At 35.2% G+C, this 26456-nt stretch overlaps 1 protein-coding gene across 1 annotated transcript; it reads right to left on the bottom strand.

Moving 5' to 3' along the window:
* Positions 1 to 3673: 3673 nt before the first annotated feature.
* Positions 3674 to 26332, bottom strand: LOC131736816 (spindle assembly abnormal protein 6 homolog). Its single transcript, XM_059021994.1, has 17 exons — positions 25841 to 26332; positions 21081 to 21141; positions 17899 to 17978; positions 16583 to 16687; positions 16076 to 16247; positions 14776 to 14853; positions 14568 to 14687; positions 11742 to 11933; positions 11076 to 11270; positions 10704 to 10793; positions 10428 to 10607; positions 9678 to 9759; positions 9385 to 9512; positions 5823 to 5984; positions 5495 to 5601; positions 5240 to 5322; positions 3674 to 5065 (listed from the first exon to the last, which is right to left on the bottom strand). The coding sequence occupies exons 1-17, from the start codon at positions 25903 to 25905 to the stop codon at positions 4974 to 4976; spliced, it is 1992 nt and encodes a 663-aa protein (XP_058877977.1). The 5' UTR covers positions 25906 to 26332; the 3' UTR covers positions 3674 to 4973.
* Positions 26333 to 26456: the final 124 nt, after the last annotated feature.

The following is a 26456-nucleotide window of genomic DNA, read 5'->3' as shown; positions in this document are numbered from 1 at the left end:
AGTTCCTCGAACCATCAGCGAGAACTGCCAGAGACTCTCTATACAGCAAGGATAAGTTTACGTGTTTTCAGGGTATTGACGCAGCAAAAGTAAATCAGCCAAAAAGCACCATTTCCCTTTTAATTTGTAATTCCCAACAAATGTAGAAAAAAAGTCAATACCTGTCATACAGTAAGATTAATAAGTCACCAAAAAAAGGTACAAATGTCCTTCTCTTGGTTTTTTTTGAAGATTTTTGCAGACCCCAGGCACTTTTATCCAAGCATATGTATAATAAAGGACATCCGAGTTCAATAACAATTAACTTGTTTTGTCAACATGGAAATATACTAGGGAACACATTTATTATGACGTCTAGATCATTTATATTAAATTATTTATCTGTTTTAAAATGCAACATTTGCCTTCCAAAAATCTATAATTTTTTATATAATATAAATATAAAAAGGTCTAGCATGCAGTATGGAGTAGTGGTTAGGGCTCTGAACTCTTGACTGGAGGGTCGTGGGTTCAATCCCCGGTGGGGGACACTGCTGCTGTACCCTTGAGCAAGGTACTTTACCTAGATTGCTCCAGTAAAAACCCAACTTTAGGAATGGGTAATTGTATGTAAAAAAAAAAAAAAATAATGTAAAAATAATGTGATATCTTGTAGCAATTGTAAGTCACCTTGGATAATGGCATCTGCTAAAAATAAATAATAATAATAATGCATGGGATGCTGCATGATTAGTTGAGAAAACAAACAAGCAGTATTTTGAAAGATGAAGCCAGCCAGCTGAGAATTCAGGACTTTGTTATTTTTTACATTTTGGAGATTTTTTCTTTTTGATTTCAAGTCATCTCATCATTCTGAAATTCTGATCTTGATCTCTGAAAATTTGGGGTTTCCTGTCGGTGTAACACTCATTGTGGTCCCTATTGGTGTAAGGAAGTACGGTTTCCTCTCATTACTGGTTAATGAGAGTAACGCTATTTGTTGTCCTCACGGGACAAAAAGGAACGTTAATTTCTGAGAATTAGCTATGCAAGGATAGCCTATATATTTGTTAAAAGTAAAACAAATACAATGTCATCCCAGGGGACTTTTTCGACCTGAAAAAAGAAACCAGGAACAGGGATCACAAATGGAGATTAAAAACAGAAAATAGGAGGAACTTTTTTACACAGAGAATTGTGAGGGTCAGGAACCAACTCCCCCGTAATGTTGTTGAAGCCGACACCTTGGGATCCTTCAAGAAGCTGCTTGATGAGATTCTGGGATCAATAAGCTACTAACAACCAAACGAGCAAGATCGGCCGAATGGCCTCCTCTTGTTTGTAAACTTTCTTATAAATATTGATGATTACATAAATCAATACATAGACATTTCTTTCTTTCTTTATCTTGATATGTATTTCTTTTTCACTATCAGATATAAACACTGCCATTTAATACTGTATGAAACTAAAATAAATACTCAACAGTTCTTGTTCATGTATATTCTTGTACATTAGTGAAGATTTTTGTACATAAAGGTTGTCATGCTTTCATATATTTTTACTTTCAATTTAAAAAATATATTGTACCGACCCAGACAATTGCTTTGTTGCAGGACTTCTTGTCTGTTCAGTTTGTCTCGTCTGTCTTATGTTACATGTATTGTCTTCACCCTGCCACAATATTATATAGACTGACTATCATCTCTAATAACAGAGAAAAGTAAAGAAGTCTTTATTTCAATTCTTTGTTCTCTATGTATTCTCCTATACCAGGGGTAGGCAACCCTGGTCCTGGAGAGCCTCAGGGTCTGCTGGTTTTTGTTTTACCTGAGCCTCTTAATGAGTTAATTGACTCAATGAATGGGCTTAATTGGTCAAAATTACCATTTGCTCCATGTATTCAGCAATTGATAATTACGAGACACCTACAAAACCTGCAGGATGGTGGCTCTCCAGGACCAGGGTTGCCTACCTCTGTACTATACAGTAATTTAAACACAATGGTTAGGTGCTTGTTAAAATAAAGAAAAAAATAAAGAAATAATATTTGGTAACATTTTCAAGGGTATTAAATCTACTGAACCAGATTTTAGCAAACACAATGATTGTATATTTTAATTATTGCTTTTGTAATTAGTTATATAAGAGTCACTGGTTGAAAATTCTGGCCTGTTATTGGTTAAAACCTCATCATAGGAGGAAAAATAGATTGAACTATTGCCCCAACATCCTTACACCACCGGGCAACAGTCCACTGCTGAACAGTGATTCTGTGACTTAACAGAAAATGAATTACAAAACATGCTACAAAAGAAAAAAAAAAAACTTGCAGTATAAACTTCAAAAACATTTTCTGTTATTTATGTTGTTATTTACTGTATCTGCTATATTTAAACAAAATACTGTAAACCCATAAATATTTGCGACCAAAATATTTGGTGAATCACACCCATAAAACCTGTTTTGCTCCAGAAATGTTGCCGACCTGTTGCACTGGTAGTAGTATATTACTTCATTATATGTACAGCACTAAAGATATTTGTGCGAAAAATGTTTACGCTTTTTCTTATATGCACAAAACCCATAATAAATGGCTTGCAACTATCTATGGCTTTACAGTATATAAAGTCATATTTACTATCCAACCTTGCCTCTCATTATTTTGACTGACTCGTATATTAAATATGTACTGCAGACTCAGCTCATAGCCTGCGGCTTTAAGCACTATAGCCCACCTGTCACCCCCCTGAACACTAGTCTTCTTTCGGGTCAATAATTTCGGGTCAATAAGCCCTCCTCTCCAAATATATATGGTACAAACACACTGTTTAGTTTCCTTGTAGGAATTTGCTTGAGATTCTTCTGTCATAAAACAAAATCCTTGAAACTTTGACCTCACAGATGATGTAGCATAGTTGGCTGAACTTGCATACAATTGACTATATAAATATACTCTATACAGAGTGATAGAACACACTTCTAAAAGAGCTGAGTAAACACATGGCAATAATTAATCAGTTTGAAATGCTGCTATGAAAAACTCGCTCTGAACGTACAGAATGCCATCTGTACACTGATATTTTTCTCTCAGTGATGAACCAAGTAATGCCCACATTATTCAGTTTTTGCAATTTCTCTTCTGGGTGTCAGCTAAAGGGTCCTTTATGACCCCTGTCAGTAGTCTCATAGAATCTAGGTATTAATTATCAGTATCAATTTTATACTTGCCAAAAGCAATTGGGCTCTAATTCATGGGATTATGGTATCGCTCATTCAGTACTTTTTGTAATAAGTATTCTGTGCTCTGCAGTATTCTTCTTAGACTATAAGTTTATGGATTATGTTCCGCATAACGCCATTCCTCTAGAAAATCCCTATTTACATGCAACTTTGGTAGAATACTAAAATATACTCATCTGTAAGTAACACTCATGGGCCAAAATCCCATAAAAACAAATGAAGCTGTGCGCATGTCTCTCACATTGTCTTATGGGAGAATTCCACCAGTATACTACATACTGCAAAAGGGACTTTAAGTATTCTGCATACAACTGGCATATACTGTACCTCAAAAAGGCCCATGTCTATAAACTATCCTTTGGTTAATCACAATGTTCTTGCTCTCAGGCTGCAGAGTTGGGCAATGTGAGTTTATGCAAGTTTATTCTTTAGTATCGGACATACATTTAGAGTTTTTGTAAAATGTATAAAAAGAACATAATAAAACAATATATAGATCCAAAACATAGAGCCCCATTGCTAATAGGTATGTTGTATGATCTAGTACAGTTTATAAGTGATAAACCAACATAACAAGTACAAGTGTTTTCACTTCAAAAGCATATTTAAATTGCACACCAAATAGTCTTCAATCTTTATTGCAAAAGTACACATAATTTATTCAAAATTACTCCAACAATGTGTGAACCATGAATATTTAAATATAAAATACACAGTACTATACATTTGTTTCCCTGGCTTATCTCCAATAACAGTCAATATACCCTTAAGACATAGTAAAGGTTAGTTTTAGCAAAGCATTATTCAATATATAAAATATAAAGGTTGTAAAACCAATATTTGACAAAGCATGGAGAGTATTCATAATGCAGAAGATTATAAGGAACCACTTTAAATGTGTGACAGACAGATAGATAGATAGATAGATAGATAGATAGATAGATAGATAGATAGATAGATAGATAGATAGATAGATAGATAGATAGATAGATAAAGAAATCCATAATACTGAAATAACAAAAATAGATACCCTTGAGTCAAACTAAGTTATAAAATACATTCAGAATTACTTATGGAGCATTTTGAAATCTACAGATTTACAAGTTTTTTGGTATGGGCATATGTTTATTCCTCTTAAGTTCAAGGTTATTATGATATATTTTTTTTTACATTTACTGTAGCTATCTACTTACTACTTCAAAATACAGACTTTTTTAAATGGCACAAAAACAGATCCACAGCAGACAGTAGTAGACTGTAATGACTTTAGTCCCTCTACTACATTAGTAATGCAGTATTTCAGATTGTGTTAAGCATAAATATGCACATCTGGCACATCTTTGAGGATACTTTCTTAGAGGGCTTGTATTAGAATATCCACTACTTATCATTAAAATAGACCCAACTATCTTAAAAAGGATAATACATTGAAAAATAAGCATTTTTTTCAGTGGTTTATCTTTGCAGTAATTGTTGAACACACACAATTATACCCACAAGTGCTAGAATTAAAGATTTACACAAATACAGTTCTTTGGTACGAGCAATGAAGACAGAAAATACACATAAAAGTCACATCCCAGTGATAAAAAATAAGATTGAAATCTGGCAGTTTGAATGAGCACCTATATTATTTCACTTTGTTAATTTATCATTTGAGAACTAGAAGTTGGATTAATTCCACGGGAAGCACATTTCAGCAGGTTTTTTTTTTTTTTGAGCTGTAGTCTTTTAACTTCTCTATTTCATGTTCATGATGCTGGGAGTTTTGACTGCTGCCCTGGAAAATAGGCTGATAATGTTTGTGGTTTTACCTGATTTGATAACAGCGCTCTAGCTGGCACTGGAAGGAAAAAAAACAAAAAAAAAACAAAACACAATTGTTATTTTATACTGTTTCATATATAATTTTACGTAAGTTGTTCAACCTTTCAATTATTTAAAACACAATGTAAAAAAAACAGCAACACTTGGTGACGTTTATTGTGTTTAAAAACTTAAATGAATACCAAACTACCTGCATTATAGGGATTGTGGCCCTTCTGTGCTTTGAGCGGAATGCTCTTTTGCAAGTACTTCATGTCTAATCCAGGAGCATCACTGCAAAATGAATGTTAAATAAAAGTTTAGAAAACTTTATATATAAATACAACATATCGAAACGTTGGGCAGCTGGCTCTTTGAGCAAATATTTTATTGTGTGTATTTATTTTTTAATGCAGAGCAAATACCTGACCAATGAAACATTACAATATTGTTGCGAGGAACATACTTTTTATCTGAGGTATGAGGTATCATAGGAGTGGAAGTTGATGGACCTGGTCTCGGTTCAGATGCACTAGGGGTTGCACTATTCATTGAAAGGGGGCTGAAACGCACCTGCAGGAATAAAGGATTGAATGTTACAGCAAACCAACCTCTCTTTATACTGTTGCTACGTAATGTACAGTACATTAACATGAAGATGTATTTCAAGAAAATTGCAAACTTGCCATTAAAATGTATAATGTACAAATGTGTTTCAAAACATAAAAAAAAAAAAAAATCTGCCTATAAAAAGATAGAAGATATATAAAAAAAGAAACACAGAAGATGCCTGCCTGGGGTCTGTGTCTAATCATACTGGGGCCAAAAGATGCTGTATGCATTCCAATCGAAGAAGCAAAGATCTTAGAATAGTTATCTGAAGGCTGGGCAGAAGGGGCATGCTGGGGCATCAGGGGGACAGAGAAAGGAGTGCTGTAGAGAGCTGGGGGCTGCTGCTGCAAAGACAAACAGTATTGTTAAAAGCCAGCTTTGATCATCATATGAAAAGCAAAAAAGATCATTAAAAATGCAGTATTTATCATAGTTGTTCCACATATGAATAAGTATAGCCGTCATTCAAAAATAATAAGCAGACAGCTGCTCACCTTACTAAATTAAAATGCTGCAGAAGATTATCCCAATCTTTATCAAAGCTTTTTGATACTCAAGTTGTGTTACAAAAGTAGTGAGAAGCTACCCAGTAAGATTAAGGACTCTGTAGCCCATCTAAAGTTGCATTTGCAAGGTTTCATTCATCCAATGTTTTTGAGTCAACCTTGACCAAGAAAATCAGACCACCTACTTCGATCAAAGTTCTTTGAAGAACATGCTCAAACTCAAATTTCTTTGAAGAAACATCACGTCCAAGTTAGCTCTGATTGGTTGACAAGTTTGCAGTCACACATTAAGCTTGCTGATGACATAGCTGGTGCCTTTTTAATATACCAAATATATTGCTTATCAAAATAAATTGGATCCAACTTTGATCCTATTTAAATATGACCATGAAACCAGTGCTTCCAATAAACTGAATCAACTCAGATCCAACTTGATGTACATTTATTTGACTCTGAAAATACACTTTATATAGTTTCTTACAAAAACAATGCAAACTGGAAATTGAAAATTCATAGAGGTGGTGAGAATCAATAGGTGAAATCAACATTGATAAAAATCGGACCACCCTCAACAACTGATATGTTATTGGTAAATATGTTTTATATTTCATTCTTTTTTTTTTTTTTTTTTTAATTCCCTTAACAACCACTGTGATTTTGTGGTGGTTTGTCTTAACTTGTATGTAAAATATTACAGTTGTAAATGATAAATGTCTACTTATCATAATTGATCATTGTTTGCTGGTCCAGAAATGACAAATTAATCAATTAATGGATGTAACATCAATACTTCAGCACCATTGTTCCTGACATGCAAGTATTATGCAAACCTAGTCTCAACCAAGGTAACCCCATACCATCTGGCGCAGCTGCAGATGACTGCCACATTATATGTAACAGATTGATCCGAGAACTTACTGACATGACCAAAACTGGTAGGGAATCCACTGCAAGCTAAAACAACCCAATTAGACAGTTATCTACACGTGCAACCACACAGATAGCTAAATTAGGATGGATTAACAGTCATACATCCTACAATTACAGTACTGGCTACAGTGGGCCATGGGACAGGTCATTTGGACACAAAGACAACGGTACACCAAAGACATCTGGAGTTCAATCCCTCATCAGTCTCAATAGCCTCTATACATCCATGTTTGAGCAACACTGCAAGAAGCTTATTCTTCCCAGTCTTTGCATTAACCCCACATCAGCGGCAAGGGGTGCGAACCCCCCCCCCCCCCCCCAAGATCATTCAAATTCGCAGATGTCATAATTATCTGAAGATCTCTGAAGAACTTTTTGAATATCCTTACATGTGATTAAGTGATAAATCAATTAACTTTATTTTGATACCAGGCATGGATTTGTTTGCCTCTGGAAACGACAGCAATCCTTCGTCTAAGTACACCCCTTTCAGCCTTCAAAGGGTTACAAAAATATTAATCACATAGCACATCATAGCTCCTGCTTACTGCTTACAGGGTTTCACTTCTAAAACTGATTTATCCCTACATATTTCTTTTTTCAGCTAATATGATTTTCGTGAAACTGAATTTGTGTGTCTAATACATTAGTTTCCAGCACTGTATTTGATACCTGCATTCTTTATAGTGTCCTGTTTATTACCAGATACAACATAGGATTGAAAATAATTTATTTCCTAAATATTTTCGTCTTAAGGGAGTTGAAAAAAAGGGCACGTCTTTCATATACTGCACAGGCTACCACACACAGCTGCCTGAAAGAGAAGACAGGAAATATGCCCCCATCTAGGAGGACTTTCAAACTTTAACATATTAGATTGGCTTTTTTTTTTTTTTTTTTTTTTTTTTTTTTTTTTTTAAGATTTGAGGGATGGAGCCTTTATTTTTTGTTATGTTTGAAAGTTCTCTTGTGCACTGTTTTTTTTTTTTTTTTTTTTCGATGAAGACTGAAGCTACTTTAATGTGCAATGTGACTTCATATTGAAGTTTAGGTATGTGTTGACAAATTGTTGTACATGATGTACAAATATAATATTTATTTTTGTAGTGTATATTTGTGTTTGTGGCATTGTAAAGGCATTTACTATTGATAGCAAAATAAATGCTTGGCACTTCAACAACCTTTATTTAATAAATTATTGCTTAAATAATAATAATATAAACCAGTTTTGCTTTAAAATTACAAGTTAACCGCATTTACGTATGTGGTGTGCATTTGCACTCCTTTCCGCGCGAGCCCTATTATTGCTGCTGAAGAAGGGTTAAGGATGCATGATGCCCAAGTTAAGAGTCTAAAAATGTCCTTATCCATGTCTACACCATGCACATTTATCAGAATGGGATAGCCACACCACATAATGGACCTTATTCACAAAATCCCTTTTTAAAACATTTCTATAACATCACCCTTTGATCTTTTGATTGATTCATTTTACAAATCTTCTAACAAAGTGGCTGTGTGGCTTTGAAAAGAAGAGGGTGTGGAACAAATATTCCGTTGATTAGCAAATCCACAGATTGCGCTACGAATCCACAGAAAACTGTTGATTAGTCAACAAAAGCACAGTCAGAACAATAACAGAAAAGTGAATGCCATTTTATTACACAACAATCATTTCAACAATTCGTTAATTACAGTACTACACATTTCATACAACACCTAGAAAAGAGCTTGGTTTAGCATTTCACATTTCATATAGCTTTTGATTTGTTCCGTTTAACCATTATTCAAATGAGCTTACAGCCTACTTCTCAAACAGATGTCTGGCAATAATATTTAGGTCTTCATCTGTTTTAGGTTTGGCAAAATGATCAATAACTTTACTCGGTTCACTTTTTTTTTGCATTTTCATTTTTTTAATTCCACTTTCATGTTCTACATCTAACACTCCTCACTACTATCTTCATTTACAAGAGACACTTTTGTGAATTCATGACAACACTCACACAATATGAGAGACTAACATTTTAACTGTTTAACCTAAAATGTAACAAAAGAGCAAAAACCAAATCCAATGACCCAACTTAACAATCAAGTATCAGATTAGGAGGAAATGTTTTAAGTGCCATAAACAACTCAAAGTGTTGAAAATCGGTACGAAAAGAATCCACAGTTCATTACTTTTTACCGATTCAACACTTATCGTTGTTTATCCCTTAGGAAAACTATAGCCGACCACTTTAATTGTTCAGTAAAAGTATTATGTTCACAGTATTTAATAAGATAATGTTCCAGTTTGTCAGCTTACCAGGCTGTTCTGCATCATGGAAGGCTTTGATGAGATGCTACCAGGCATGGCAGAATCACAGAACCCAGCTGTTCCTTGCACCGAAGCTATCTTATTTTCATTTAGTTGTTTATTCAACCAAGATATCACTGGAATAGAGATTGACACACTTAATTGTATTTAATACCATACTTTATGATTTTTACAAAACTTGTTTTTAAATACAAGTATCTCAGCATACAGAAATACAGAGTACTGTACCAGTACAATAGTGCAAAAAAAAAAAATATTTGCCAATACATACATTTACTCACCATTTTCATTTGTCTTAAGCAACTGTTTACTTTCATCCAATTTTTGTGCTGTGCTATCAAGTTGTTCTTGCAGCTTTGAGGCCTAAAGGGAGAAAATAATATTTTCTAATGTTATATTTGACCAAGTTATCAAATAAGAATGTACTTTTGTACAGAGTCATTGGCGTACGTGCATAAGACAATCACTTTTACAACAGAAGTGTGTGCAGCAAAGCCTATGTAATTATTGCAATGTTGTTCTACAATGGCCCTATGTATTATCAATCCCCAGCAAAAGGGATATAGAGGTGGTGTCGCATGGAGAAGGTTCTGCACATTTAAACACTTTTCCACAGAAATGGAAAATCTCTTTTCCAATTATAATGAGACTTGGTATTAACATTATTTAACATTAATTACTGGGAGTATGAGAGTGTGGGGATCTATGGCGGTGTCTCTGCCTGTAGATCCGTCCGTCTGCATGTTACACTTACATTTTTACATCCATTTTGAACACAAGAAGTTATATGACATACGTTTATTATGTCATTTTAATCCATGATACGAACACCTCATTTGTTTACCTAATGACATCTAGTTCTTTAATACCACTTGTCCAACTTTCATTTAACTATTAATTGCTATATATTTTTCTAAGCTACTCTGTACATGCTGTGGATATATGGTCATCAACATTTCATCATACTGATAGCTCTAATTTTGAATTTACAGCCGTGGCGAGGGATATGTTACCGATAGACTTGCTTTTACCTCATCTTCCTTTTGTTCCAATGCACGTTTCAAGTTGTCCAGCTCCAATGTTTCTTTTTGAAGCATTTGCTCCTTTTCTGTAAGAAGTTTCTCTTGTTGCATAGTAACAGCATTTTTTAGTTTCATTTTTTCCATTAGTTTCTTCATATCCCCCTGCAACTTTTTTATAATTTCATTGGCCTGTGTAGATAACATTTCAGAAATGTAACCCAATAGCACAAAAGAGAATATATTATATATATATAATTTTTTTACATATACATCTTTGTGCATTACCTTTAAAAGCTCCTCTGACAGGGATTTCACAGTGGCTTCAAAATTTCCAATTAGCAACTGTTTGTGTTCCACACTTTCTTCCAACTTTTTCTGAAAATACACACAAGCATACTTTTTTCTTCTTCAGATTCTTCTTTACTTCCCATGTTACTAATGCAATAAATTGTGAAAACAGGGACTGACATATAGAAAGAGCAAACGTGTCACAAACTTTACTAAAGTCTAAGTTTCTCAAGTAACATCCATTTTAGATTTCACAAATCGTACTTGGTTTTCGAACCACTGGTTTTGAATTTAGTCTTTCATTTTGCGGTTATATGTCAGAAAATGGTCTGCTGAACATACAGAGTTTAAGGTGGAGTGTACAAATACCTTGTGCTCCTTTGCAGTTTCAAACTCATCTGTTGTCCTTGTGACAACTTGCTCCTTATCTTTTACTTTCTGCTCCAAGACAGCTGTCCTTGTCCTTAGCTGATTCAGTAGCTTCTCTTTTTCATGACACTCTGAATCTAGGGTAGAATTCTCTCTTCTCAAGGAAATTACTTCTTGTTTAGCTCGATGATAATCCTGTCAAACAGCACAGTATAACCAAACTTATTACCTTGGACAAAATAAAAAAAATGTAAAAATTGATTCAGTAGCTTCTCTTTTTCATGACACTCTGAATCTAGGGTAGAATTCTCTCTTCTCAAGGAAATTACTTCTTGTTTAGCTCGATGATAATCCTGTCAAACAGCACAGTATAACCAAACTTATTACCTTGGACAAAATAAAAAAAATGTAAAAATTGATGATCACATTATACAAGGTATACTTGAACATACAATAGGTTAAGTTGTTTGTACAGAGCAATCCTGCAATAAAATATTCAATTGCCATTCCAGCAACACACTGCAGCACTGACAACACTAATTTCAGCATTAGCCTATGTCCTACCACATAAAATCTCTAAACTTTTTTTTTTTTTTTTTAATTATACAATATTTGTGCTTAGGAGGCACTTTTTTTTTTTTTTTTTTTTTTTAAAACCTTGTTTACCTCTTCCAGGCCTGTCAGCTTAGCTTTCAGCTCTCGAATTGCAGAGTCTGATTTGTACTTTCTCTCTGTGAGCTCTTTGTTGGTGGATTCCAGTTCTGCTACTCTGCTTTCTAAGTGCTGCACTGCTCTGCTGTGTGCCATCTCCATCTCCCTTTTCTGTTGTTCATATTTTATCTGGCACTGGGACTGAATCTGTGAAAAGCAATTTAAGAGACAAAACTGCTGTAACATACAGCATTGGAGTGTCTCCTAAAACATTAACTTTTTGAAGCAACATAATTAATGAATGAACAACAATATTCGACTTGAGTATGTCCAGATATCCAATAAGCAGAGGACATCTTAAATAAAAAAGCAGAGAATCACAAAGTTCAAAATAAAGCGATAACTTCTACAGACCACAAAATGGGTTTTCTTCATGGCATATAACTCTATGGACTGCAGCAAGTCTAGCAGGTAGTGTTGTAAGTTGCACTGCCATTCGAATTCTGACCCGTGACAGTTAGATGAGAAGGGGAAATGCCTCCACTCAGTTGCTTTGGTGCTGTGAGTCGAGTTCTCATAAGCCCCTTTCACACAGGCATGCTCTATCCGGGTCGGACCCTACCCGGATCCTGACACAGGATCGACCTGGGTGACAGAAGCAAATACACAATGCCCCGGAAGCAGTAACGTTCACCCTTTCATCTGTTCAGGTTCCATCCAAGCTTCTCTGGACTGAATCGTCGGCCCAAATGTTGATTAGAGCAAATGTTTCTTCATCCCTGCTGCAATCTGGCTCATGGTGCATCTCAATCAACAGAAATATGGCTTGAACAGAATAAACAGACGTTCCTTGCAGGCATGGCTGTTTGTTACTTTGTCCGATTCCAAATGCCGAAGACGTATTTTGTGGCGCTTGACCAGGGTCAAAGCATGGAACCGGGTAGGAGCTCCAGTGTGAAAGGGGCTTTAGATAGCTGCGATCGATTGCCAAGGTAAAGGGGGTAGGTGTTGTGTGATGCATGGCTGTTCAGATTCTGACCTTGGCCCATGTGGCAGAGTGCAAAACTACATGAATGTATGGTTGGCTGTTTGTTCCCAGCCTCAGCCCACACAGCTGTACTATGAATGATGATGCACAGCTTTAATGTATAGCCTATAAAATCACCCATGATAGTCAGTACTGGTATTTATAAACACATTTCACAAAGTAGATAGTTCTATAAAAAGTTGTACATACTGAGAAAAATACCTGGCGCTTGTTGACTCTCCATTGTCTCTCTCTACTCTACTATGCTCTGTGTGAAGGAAATGTGAGAAAACAGGATCCTTCTTTATCATGCAACCAAATATATGGTATATATGAATACCATAAACTTTTGCAAAAGTGACAGTTCTGGTGGCCCTAAGTTTAATAGATTGTTTGTATAAAAAATAAAAATTCAAATGTAGCACACTATTGTAATAACAATCACCAAATTGGATCCTTCATGCCAGGATTCAATTGACAGTCAGCTTGTTTATTTAAAGGAATGTCTCTGGTTTTTACAATTCTCAAAGTAAAACCTCCGATTTAAAACACCAAAGAATATTCAGAGGAAATATGTTCAAATATTTCATAGTGCACTTAACTGCTATCACTTCTATTGATAATTTTGGTGAAGTTAAATTAAGAGTTCAAATTATCATATATAAACCAACCTCCGATACCATCGCTAATAATTAAGGCTGGGATTAAGTCACAGATGTAGCAGATTCTGTGATTTTTGCTGGATTTCGTTATTTTTGTTGGTGTCCATGATTAACAGAGAGCATTGAACTTTATCAACTCTACTTGAAATTCTACTAAAGACCTGAACTATAAATGGGGGGGGGGGGGGGGGGGGGCACAAAATCTATCTTGTAAGTACATGACAGTTTCACATACATACGTGATATCTATGGAAAGATCTTTATCATTATTATTATTATTTATTCATAAAGCATGATGCCTTTATCCAAGGTGACTTACAATTTCACTATGCACAAACACAATAAATATGGTAGAATTACAATACATGAATACAAAAGCTGTTTTATAATAATAAGAAGTTTGCAGAATGCATTGGTCCAGTGTGGCAGCATGGTATAGCAGGCGATGCAGTGCTGGGATCCAGTGTGCTGTAAATCAGTGAGTAGAGTGAGATCAGAGGTATATCGATAGAGTCTACAAGTGCAGCCTAAACTAACGGGTGAAGATGATACATTTTGGAACTTCTTTCCATTGGACGCAGCCTTACTGCAAGCCTCCGAAGACTCCAGACAGCACCGCAGAGGAAGAGGCTGGATCGCTGAAAACATTACTCTGACATAGTTCATGTTGCAATTTACATAATGGAAGAAACCGAGAAATCGGGACAACGCCATGGATATCGGCTGATGCATTTGAAATGCATATGAATTGTATAGATATTATTACCTACATACTTGATACTTTCACAGCACTTTTCACAGTAACGCGAATGATGTTGAACTAGCCTGGCTGACCAGTGTAGCTACTGACACCTTGCTACATTGCAAGCAAAACAGCAAAAACAAGTGTGAAAGCACGATCTGGACAATACCCCAAAAATGTTTTTCATGAAAGTGGGGGTTTACTGTTTTGTTCAACATATTGGTAGATTACAGTCGTAAAGCAAGCTGTGATGAACAAACAAACAAATAGAACCGAAAACTGTATCACAGCAGAAATACGGCAAACTCTGCACAAGTCTTAAATTTGTTCTCAATGAATTTGTAAACTTTAACGAACATAGGTAACATGCAAACGGTTAACGCAAAGATGGAAAAAGGAACACAACTGACCTGCAGAGATTTCTCTCTCTCAGCTGTAACGTCCTGAGTGTGCCGGTTTGTCAGCAAGGAGGCGTGAGATGACCATTCATTCCGCAACCCGTCTAATTCTTTAGTTTTTTCAGCCAAAGTCTACGCAAAACAACAAAACAGGGATTTCAGTTGAAAGCTGAAAAATATACACAAAAAGATTTTTAAAGAATCTATGGGCAAATAATACCTGCTGAGTTATACTTAATCTTTTAGATAGGTCATCTTCAGTACTGTGAAGCTTTTCCTCCAGCATATGTTTTTCTGTCTAAAAGCAAGATGATTGAGACAGTTAAATTGGCTGTTCATATCTGGTTTGTTTCCAATTTCACTGTTGGTCCACTTAGATTAACCTTTAGCTGGGAAAACGCAATTTTGTTAATATAAATTACTCAATTAACAAAATGGATGTGGGACATTTTTTTATTTTGAGGGCTTATTACTCTATAAAATGTATTTCTCTTAGTTTGTAGCCATTATTTAATTGTCTTAATTTGTGGCCATCTTTTCTGTCAAAATTTGCTTAGGGATGTACAGGGAAGCCATTGAAGAAGTCATACTCCTAGGTCACTGTGAAAGGTTAGCGTTGTGGCCAAGGCTTGTTACCAACAGGAAGCAGACCCGGAAGCTGCAGTTTTAGCACTAATGCATTATTAACAATACAAGAACACAAATAAAAGGGTTAAACAAAACACTTTAAAAACAGAACAGAAAAAACAGCAGCCAAGCTGAGCTACCACAGTGCCTGCACTGAGAGCACACCCTGCTGCACTCAGCCTCTCCCCCAACTAACTTGCTCAAACATGTGGCTGGGCTTAATTGATCTTTAATCCATTAAGCTCCAGCCACTTTCTGCACAAGGATTCGGCAGGGCTGGAATAAACCCCATCCCTGCCAAACTTAAATACAAAAACAATAAAACACATAAATTTATACAGGCAGGGCTTCCGCCCTGCCACAGTCACTCATACTTGAAAGTGGGTGGTAAACGCCTTTCTGGATCTTAGAAAACAACTAGACCGTGCTTTAACAGTGTAAGTGGGTAGTGCTAGAACTGGAACTGCCTCAATAATGCATTTCTGGAAACTGAACAATGATTTAACATTATTTGCGACTGATTAATTTGTAATTTTGTATTTATCAACGGAAGTCAGCAGTTTCATAAAAAAAAACGAGTATGTGTAATAAGCTTCGGTCAGCTTCTCCTTATAAATCTGATCTTCTGTTTTATATAATACAAGTTAAACAGTGGCAATATTTAATCTGCCGCGGCTTAGATAATTAAAATAGACCCCAAAGTACTTTGCACACATTGTAGTATACAGGATTTACTATGTATACAGACAAACAGAACAGAAATATGCTCACTTAAAATATTTATAAGTTATTTTGTATGATAAACTCAGAAAGACAAATACACAGAGACAATGTGTATATCTTAAACATTTCTGGCATTTAAAAAAATGAACAAATTGAAATATATACTGAACCTTTAAGCTTTTGAGACAGATTGCTAAATATTTCTTCACATCACTGTCGTTTCCTGGGAGCAGCTTCAGTGAAAGGTGAGTAAGGTGTTTGAATGGGTTTGTTTCTATTACATTCAAACTGGCCGGCAATCTGTCTAGGACTGAAGATGATGCTTCCAATTGCAGTAAAAACCTTTAAATAAAAATTAAATCATATATTAAAAGCTAAGCATCATTTGTTGGGCAGATTGAATGTTGATCTAAAGCATGTTGTGAACACCACAGTACAGTCAATAACAGATGGTTTAATAGTCAAGACTGCATTACGAAGTACACCATTATCCACACGCTCAAGATACCTTGGGTTTAATCATGTTAAAGTGACAAGTATTCACATTATTCTTTAAACAAAATGCCATGGTTGTTAAAATATTTCTTCACGCTTGAGAAAGTCCACATATTTTATATTTAAAAAAAATCTGATCAGATATTTAGTTTTATACACACAACTTTACATTCATAACCTACCTTGGCACTTCTTTTGTTTGCTCCAAGATGCATTGTTCTAAAAGGTCTATAAATCGTTGAGGGAATGATGAAAATTCTACTAACAATCCTTGCTGGCATTTTAGGCTAGAAAATAAAAGATTTCATGATTATCTAAACACATGTGTGCAGCTACAGAGAAAATACAAGTAATATGCACATTGGCTTTGCATATAACATAGAACAATCCAACTTCTAACAAAATGACGATCATAAAATAACAAGGGTGCAATGGGCCATATTTTCAAAGTGCTTTGTCCAGGCTTTAATTAACTCCTAGGATAAAACAACTAAGTAATATAATCCAAGCGCTCTTAAGCAAAAATGCAGGAGTTAAAGACTGGAGGAAAACTGTACAACCTAACACAGGTGTGGCACAGCTTTACTGGCACAGAGTGATGAATCTCATTTTAGAAACTCACATGGAGGACTGAACTTTCCTCCTCTGCAGCAACAGCATCATATAAAGGGTATTCCCTTCAAGTATCTGACACAACACAAAACAATTAAATATTTTCTCCCAAAGCATTAGTCCAAAGTCATTGTAATCAAACAACCCCCTGCTGTCTCTCTTAAAACATGAAGCTGAATGACATTTATTACAGCTAAGGGCCACTCATACGTTCCTGGAGAAAATACAGATATGGATATAGGTTTAGACACATACTGTACAGTCATACCGCATACAAGGTTTTCCTTCGCAGTAGGGCATACATGAAGATTCACATATACTGATTTGTCACACAGGCCCTTACATAAGCTTTGACAGCAGCTTACCAGTTGATATTTACAGCAGATTGACATGTGACATTTTCCCAGTCAGTTTAATTTCTCACTTATAGTTGGGAGAAATGTCAGCGATCGTTGGATAATATCTGACATTCTAAAGCGTCTTATGTCGACAGTGAAGGGGGAAAAAAATATATAATTTATACAGTACTTGTGTAAAGTTCCCCGGCCATCAGTATGCAATCCAGAACGACCAAACTATAGAGAAGTGTTTCAGTTTTGCATCATGAACCATCCTTCTCCAAACAATCAACCAAATGTCAGTTGTTCTTAGAGTCGTGGCCATTTGTATTTCTTTCTAAAATGGTATTACAAACCTAACATGAACAACTTTTTTCATCTTGTTTGTTTTGTACTTCCATGCCAAAAAAAAAAGTAAAAGTTGATGTCCTCTACAAACAGTGCCAGATTTAAAAAAGGTTCAAATATAATTTACATATCCTACAACAACCACAAGAAAGTTTTTTTTGTTTGTTTAAGGTTTTAGTGGAGGGATTTCTATGCCATACCTCTGGAAATCTTCTTCACTGATCGTGAGGTTGTATAGAAAAAAAGGATCTGTGTCATCAGTTAGCCGGACGATCAAATCCTGTTAAATTAAAATTAGATTTTTAGTCAAAGGTATTAAAAGGTGAACAATAACTTAGGATGACATCTAAGGGAAAGGTGTTTGCTGGCCTGAACTACTGGATTTGGACATTAATGGACTATTTTGCTGCTAATTTAGAAAATATGAAAACTTTTGCCAAGCATAATTATTTATTTTAATATAAATTATATTGTTTTTAAATGACAGTCCAACACTCACTTATTGCCAACAAAATCATTCACATTGTCTGACAGCAAGGCATGATTTTTGTACATGAATTCCCACAAAAACACACATACATATATTTATATACACACATACATTATATATACACACATACATTATATATGTATATATATATATATATATATATATATAATTATATATATATATATATATATATATAAATAAATCAGTGGTAGCTGGTGGCCAAAAAATGTGGAGGCAGAAAAAAGGCAGAGGGCTTAGGGTCCCCTTAAGATCCCAGCAGCTGTAGAATCTTATTGTGTTCGGACTGACAACTCTTTTTATATTATTAAAGGCAACTTAAAGGTTTTACAGGGCAGTACAGGGGTACAATGCAAGATTAACATTTAAATACAGTATAGTTTACAGGGAGTAAAAATAATACTGCTAAAATACAATATAATCTAGGACGCAACCAGTTAGGATTACAAGAGGTGATCTCTACAATGACATAATAGAAGTGCAATAGTGAAAGGATAGTGCATCAGCTGAGGATCCAGTAACGTGGTGCGTAGGTCAGGGAAGTCCAGTGCATAGTAGAAGGGGTCGATCAAAAGATCTACAAGTGCAGTCTAAAAAGGTTTACCCCAATTTGACTGTTAAACACATTTTCTCCACTAACTAACAGAGAAAAGAAGCCAGTATCCCATCATAGTTTATTCTAATATACTTAACTGTTACACACTGCCAGCATCTGTTTAAAAATGCACTGTATACAACATTGATATAGCATTTCAATTTCTACCATACTTTGCATAAAATATTTTTCAAACATAGTTGTTACGGTACGAGAAAGGCAGACAAAAATCAAGCACATCTTATAGACTTAATTTGGTAAACTTAAATAAATGACCAACAAAATAATTATATACCGTACAGGCGATAAGAAAGTGAAAGAGTTTACCTGCGCTGGGGAAAATATACAAATGCTGCTGGGGAAGGGCTAAAATAATATAAATACAACATCCAACAAAAAACAAATGCAGTGTCCGCCCGCATTTAAACATACTATAATAATAATAATAATAATAATACAAATGAAAATACATACATTAATAAATATGCACAAGGGGTGGGCACCCTGTCACACACCTTCAGAAAATGGAATATGAAACTGAATTATGCAATTCCCATTCTTCAACACGTCACTCATAATCAAGCATACAGCAGCAATGCTTCAGCATACAAAAGACATGCCTCCTCCGAGGAGCCAGTACTGCTGCGAATATAGGAATGCTGAATCTAGGGTTTTAGTTAAAATGTCATTTTTTTTCTTGCATTTAAGACAATATTTTTCTTTTTGTTTTATTGAACATTTACATTATAATGCTACACAACAGATACTTTCATTATTTTAACATTTTTAATCGTTTTTCAATTAAAATCTGTTTCGATATTCATTATATATGCATTTAAAAAGTACTACCAACAGTAAATGTCTTTAAAATGCCTCAAACACAACTATACAAAAATGATTATATTGTACTTGGAAACCCAATATACAAAATCTGTCAACACATTGCTTCAATGTAAAAAAAAAAAAAAGGTGCACAACAGAACTTGCTTACATAACAAAAAAATGTAATAGAATGCCAATTCAAACAGCACTGTTATCAAAGCCCTGGCATCAGACATCGATTCTACAAGTTAACCGTGCAATAGTGGGAACTTAGAACGATGTATTATTTTTCAACCCATGAAATAAATTAACTGTGAATAATGTACTGCAAGAGGCAATAAGGAGGGTACTGTAAAGAATGCAGTAATGAAATAGTGCTGAATTCTGATGTAAAATTAATTTGTAGGGCTACATCGATCATTTTAGAAGCAGTACACAGTCTATCACAGCTGCCCTGCAACTATCAGCAATCTATTCAGTCAACTGGGGCTGCACATAGACTACACAGTACAGTACATGGAATACATGCCTTTTTTAAAACTCCCTAAACACAAAAAATAATAAAATTGTATTTGTTAAATACTGCACTTTAGCGAACAAGGATGTGCTTGGTATCACAATAAAAGGTAATCAATTAACATTTAATCATATGTAAGCACCTTCATGGTGCTTCAAAAAGTTATGAGAAATGTTCATTTTAAACTCACTGGGGTGCATTTACACCCCTTGTCGCTGACAAAGGGTTAAAGAAAGCTTTGTAGCCAGTGGCATCCTGAAGACACTGCTGGTGTGAAATGATCTAGTAACAGTCAGCCAAAAAGTAAGGCATGCAAACTAAGAACTTTATAATGTTTGCAAATGAATAAGACAGAATTCTTCAATTAGCTACAGCCCTTTAAGACAAAATGATATGAAGCAATATAGGGCTATTGAACATCTTTTTGTATTTACTTAGTGTGGTAACGTGACTGGCAGTCAAGGCAGACATCAGCAGGAATAGCACTCAACCAGAGACACAACTGTAGTTCTGTGCACTTTTATTCACAAACACTTTTAAACAAAACAAATAAACAAACAAAAAACCCATGGGAGTACTAACTAACTTTTCCCAATCCCTAAACTATAATCCGGATTGCTAAACAGTTTACCGGTTACCAAAACAATATTCACAGTACCTTTCTTCTCTGTCTGACCACACAGGTCTCTTCACACGCTGCACACTTTCCACAAACAAACATTTCAGACCTGGTTTTATACACCATGTGTGCCTCATTATTGGCTCAACAGCCAATTAGCCCTCAAGGTATTCTGGGGGATGTAGTCATATTCCAAACCCCTTGACTACATTTTCCTCTTTCCTCCCCCTACTCTGCTACACTAGATAATGAGGACATTAACGAAACTTTCAATATACTACCCATGGGATTTCGTAAAAAATAAACAAACATTTACAGTACCTTTTTGTGGACTGGGTTTGATGCACTCCGAGTTTCAACTGTTAGTCTAATGCTCGCTCTCCTGAATTAAAAACAAACAAAAGTATTTAGGAGGGACATTTTCTGAATACTTTCACCTTCACCTATGCATTGCATTTCTATTCATAAACTCAACAAATATGTTGTACACTCCCTTAATGGAGAAGGTACAGTGACTCACCACCTATACAGCTGTAGTATATGAAAAAAATCAATCCAACATCTTGATTTAGATTTTTTTTATTTTTTTTTTATGAAACCTCAATACTGACAATTGCAATCACAAATTGGTGTTCTATTGGTATGTGATAGATAAATAAATAATTCTCTTTTGGTTTAGGTATGTGCATTGTGGAAAAATAGATACATATATATATGTATAAACAAAATTGAATTGCTGAATTGTAGAGCTTAATGACAACAGATGAGAATTTAAAAGACTTGTGATGATTAGTCAATACATTCAGTATTTCGAAGTAAACATTTAAGTTATTTTATTTTATTTTTTGTATTATTATTATTATTTCTTAGCAGACACTCTTATCCAGGGTGACTTACAACTGTTACAAGATATCACATTATACATTATTTCACATTATAAAGATATCACATTATTTTTTACATACAATTACCCGTTTATACAGTTGGGTTTTTACTGGACCAATCTAGGTAAAGTACCTTGCTCAAGGGTACAGCAGCAGTGTCCCCCAACTGGGAATGAACCCACGACCCTCCGGTCAAGAGTCCAGAGCCCTAACCACTACTCCACACTGCTGCTGTATGCAGGCTGATCCCTTTTATGAGGGATCAGCCTGCATACATTATAAAAAAAAAAAATAATATTTGGTTACATTCATTAATTCAAAGTTTCAGATAGGGTGCCGGAAAGTAAAATTATATTTTTAATGAACAGAAATTGTAGAGATGCTGCCTTGCACATGTGTTTTACCTGGAAACATATCTGAACATTAGGAGGTTGGATCCAACATCCTGCACATCCTTACTGCTCAACTATCCCACAAAAAAAGAAACCTTGCTAAAACAACCATCATGTCAAACTAAAGAAAATCCTTTGCATGTCAACTTGATTTGAAAAGAATCTGCAGTAACTACATCATATACACCACTATAATGTCCTGCTTTGCTCTCTGTCACCTACTCCTTGTTTCTGTTGCACACAAGGCTCAAGCTTTAAAATAACTATTCAGATTTGACACTTCTTTTCCTCAAGCAAGTTTAATTGCTGTAGTCTAACAAATTGCTACATTAATTTATATGATGGATACTGTCCTACATTTTTGATCATATAAGGCTGGCACTTTAAAACTGAAGTGCTAACATTCCGTTTATAAATCATTAAGGCTCAGGGTTAGAAACTCACGTTCACTCGCAAATTAAATCTGATGAGAACTAGTAGTCCTCTAGGTATGGAGGGAGATCACTGTCAAAAATATTTGTATGCGTAAAAATAATTTGTACTTGTAATTACAGGTACAAATAAAAAATACGAGAACGACTCAAGCAAAGCTACAGGTACAAATCACAAAGTTACGACTACGACTCAAAAGGTTACGAGTACAGCTCACAAAATTACAAGTTGGACAGAGCGTGAAATCGCTGTCAAAAATACGTCACGGAGGTCACAGGACAGGCTGTTGATTGGGGAACAATCGTGGTTGCACGTTGGGGAAATTTGTAGGAGGAATTTTCAAAGCGGGAATATGGCACAAAGTCGCCAAACAGATGGACAGTCTCAGTCTCAGCAAAGATTTTCTATATACACAAGATAGTCAACTCTCCCTTTTTTTCTGTCCCCGCCGATGCGGTGCATCATGGGAATCCCAAGAGTTCCGGTGGCGACTTTTATCCTATCTCTATAATGTAAAGTCTGCTTAATTTCCTATTCAAATCTTTCTCTTTTGAAAATAGTTGAATTTTTTTTAGCAAGATTCACCTATATTTGTTTAGAGACACCCCTCCTTAACACATACGTGTTATTATGTCTACGATCGATGCATTCACTTGGCCTGACAAGAGCTCTTTATCGCCGAAGTGCTGTCCGAAATTGCCGGCTCTCATGAATATAAATTTTGGATTTGTACCTGTAATTACAAGTACAAATTATTTTTACACAAACCAATATTTTTGACAGTGATCTCCCTCCATACTGAGCGAGTATACATGTATGTACACATATACTCTCACGTTTAGTTTTGCGTTAAAAAAATGGAGGGAAGTCCATTTTCTAACGGGGTGTGGCAGTGGTGAATAAGCATTCACAAATGATGCTTAAAAAACAGTCACTCGGAACTGAAACCGCCCTTCATCTCCCCTGCAATGCCAAACCTACTTAATGACGTTTTACGTTTGTGTTCTCCCTCTGCGCGGGATGGGAATTTTTATCGTTTGAATTTACTGAAACGCGTTGCATCTTTTGAAGGAAGTGTAAAGTCATTTTACAAAAATGTGGCGATTTAGCCTATACTGGGTTACGACCCTGACTGGGGGCCGGTTGTACTAACGAGGTCAAACAATAGGTCACGTTTTAATAAACATTTTAAAACAAATCGTATTAATTGTATTAAAACATAATAACACAATATATTCATAGACCATGAAATTAGCCATTTTTTACAGTGAAAAAAATACAATATATTCATAATAAAGTTGAGTTCTTATCTATACTGTAGCACGTTTAAAGCTTGGGACTCACTGTTTGTAGCTTGGTGTTGTTTACATTATCGTCAGCATATTTTAAGTGATTGGAAGCTGAAATTACTTTTTTTTTTTTTAAATTTTCTTATACCAGAACAGTATTGGTGAGCAATAATCAGTTTGTTTGAAAACCGCAGGCTTTAATCACTGATAATAGGTGCACAGGCGGTAATGCCGTGAGTTCAAGCACCAATGGGGGAAAATAAGGTCCCGCACAGTGCAAATAAATCACCTGGATGTCAAATTATAGTGTGGATGCTTTACAAGCAGAACTGCATTTAAAAATATAAAATCAATTTATACAAAGTCTCACAACTCTAGAGAAAATTATCCATATTGAATGCGACAACGCTATTTGTTCTGCTTTAATAAAGTGTTTAATCATGTATTTATACACATTTTTAGACCATGAAATTAGCCATTTTTTACAGTGAAAAAAATACAGCCCTACTTACAATGGCTGAAATTAACAAAAAGGACACTAAACAATTGAAACAACATGGAACTAGATGTTGGTTAGATCAGGACGGGAACAAGATGAGAAAATAAACTCCATGTATCAAACTTGCCTGTGGGTTCGAGGGTAAATGGTATGTGCATGCATAGAAAAGCAGTGCAATTCATTATATTATAAGAAGTGTTTTTTACACATTGTTCTCCATGTGGGGGATGACCGAGAGGTCCATTTTTAGTACGGAACCCCTTCAAAAAAAGTTATGACAAAAAAATGTTATTTGTCTAGGTCAGGGGTCTCCAACCCTGATCCTGGAGAACTACTGTGGCTGCTGGTTTTCATTTTAGCCAATCTCAGTTATTTAATTGAACCAATTATTGGCTTAATTAGTTAAGATTATCAGATGTTCCAGATCTTTAGCCACTGATGATGTAACCTGCAGGATAGGGGCTCTCCAGGACCAAGGTTGGAGACCCCTGGTCTAGGTCATCCCCAGATAGACAAGTGAGGTCAAAGAACCTAAAAATTGGCATTTTTACCACCTTCTCACAGTTCTTTTGCACAAGACGCCTTCCTTAACCATTTTCTCAATTACAGTGCTCTGTGTATCATAAACCAAAAAACAGGAAACACCTCCCCAGAATGTGGTCCACTTGAGCTAGAATGACCTCAAGATGAATACAATTAGTATCATTTTAAAGCTTGTTTAAAAACTGGTGATGAAAACTAATTTTTGTTTCCAACCAGATTATAAAAAAATAATCATAAACATTTCACCAGACAGTGTCTAATATGGGTTACACATTACACACTGAAAACATGCTTTGTATTGCAAATAATTTACAAAATGATATTTCATTGATGCGTTATGTGAATAGTCTTCCAAGGTTTCCTTATTTGTGGGCCATGAGTTATATACAGTAAAAAAAATATTTGCATGTTGTAGAAGAGGTTAGTATTCAGGCTTTATTATTTTCACATTACTGACCACCTGTTCCCAATCTTGGAGAGCAACAGCTATTAAAAAATGGGGACATATGGCGATTACAGGATGTGTTGTAGGCAACAGTGTATTTGAATCATCAAATGTGTGATATCAGTCATGATAAGATGCTTGTATTTCAGAGACATGTGCATGTTTCTCCCCTCACCTTTAAATGACATTCACAGCCAAAAATATTCATTTAGTCTACAGAGAAAATTAACTCTCCGCTGTTTTTTTTTTTTTTTATCAATGTAAATTAATTTACATAAATGTGCTTCTCTTTACTATTTCCTACACAACATAATTGTACATGAAATATTGGCATATAATTATAAACGTGACTGTCGTCATAAATAATGAAGTGGAAAACGAAAACAACACATACAGCACCTGTGCCAAGACTAACCAAACTGGTCATTTAAAAAATACCGTAATTCGCTTGCTTAAATAAAAAGTTTGAAACACACACACTTCTGTAATATATATATATATATATATATATATATATATATATATATAATTACAGAAGTGTGTTCTTTGATTACAACAGATGAAATTTAAAATCTAAATTACATTTGGTCTACTCACCTGTCCTCGCAATCTTTACACTTTAAAATTACGTTGACAACTTTACAAAATATCTCCTCTGCCATGGCAATTTTAATTTAATACAACTTTCAGCATAAGGCCTACACTCTCGGTGATGTGGAGTTATTTCGGACTTGCATTCCCTTTCATCTGTGCAGTTTTCAGAAAGGCATACGCGCTGCACCGGCTCTCAGGTAAGTGTGTATTTCCTTTCTGTTGTTTATGCGGATGAAAAAATCGTGGGTTTAAAACAACAACGTTCTTGTACAAATTATACTTTTTAAATTAATTCATACTTTTTCTATTACGTTTGCCCTGTTATTCAATTTCCATTGCTGTGTTACTCCACATTTTTCCCAAAGGGAGTGTTTAGCGCTGTTCTCCAACAACTTCTTCCTGTCCGTGTGAATTATCCCTCTTCAGTGGTTCCTATGGATTCGCGCCCCAGTCCCGCCCGCACAAGCACCTGCAATACTTCCCAGGTAGTTTGTCTAATTTGTAGGGTTAGATTTTGCTACTGTGCTGCAAGTAAAATAAACATTTTAATTATATAGTAATTTACCATTAATGCACTCATAGAAATAAGGTCTGTGAAATGTACGTCGGTGACTTGTAG

This window comes from Acipenser ruthenus, chromosome 1 (genome assembly GCF_902713425.1).
Source record: "Acipenser ruthenus chromosome 1, fAciRut3.2 maternal haplotype, whole genome shotgun sequence".
Lineage (NCBI taxonomy): Eukaryota > Metazoa > Chordata > Actinopteri > Acipenseriformes > Acipenseridae > Acipenser > Acipenser ruthenus.
This window is presented reverse-complemented; position numbering and strand designations above follow the sequence as displayed.

Bases quoted from the DNA above. Each gene is read 5' to 3' on its own strand.
- LOC131736816 (XM_059021994.1), bottom strand. From the start codon at position 25,905: ATGGCAGAGGAGATATTTTGTAAAGTTGTCAACGTAATTTTAAAGTGT. The intron at 16,248-16,582 runs GTAGGTTATGAA...TTTTATTTAAAG, and splicing joins CAAACAAAAGAAGTGCCAAG to GTTTTTACTGCAATTGGAAG. The intron at 5,602-5,822 runs GCAGGCATCTTC...TTATTCCTGCAG, and splicing joins TGATTAGACACAGACCCCAG to GTGCGTTTCAGCCCCCTTTC.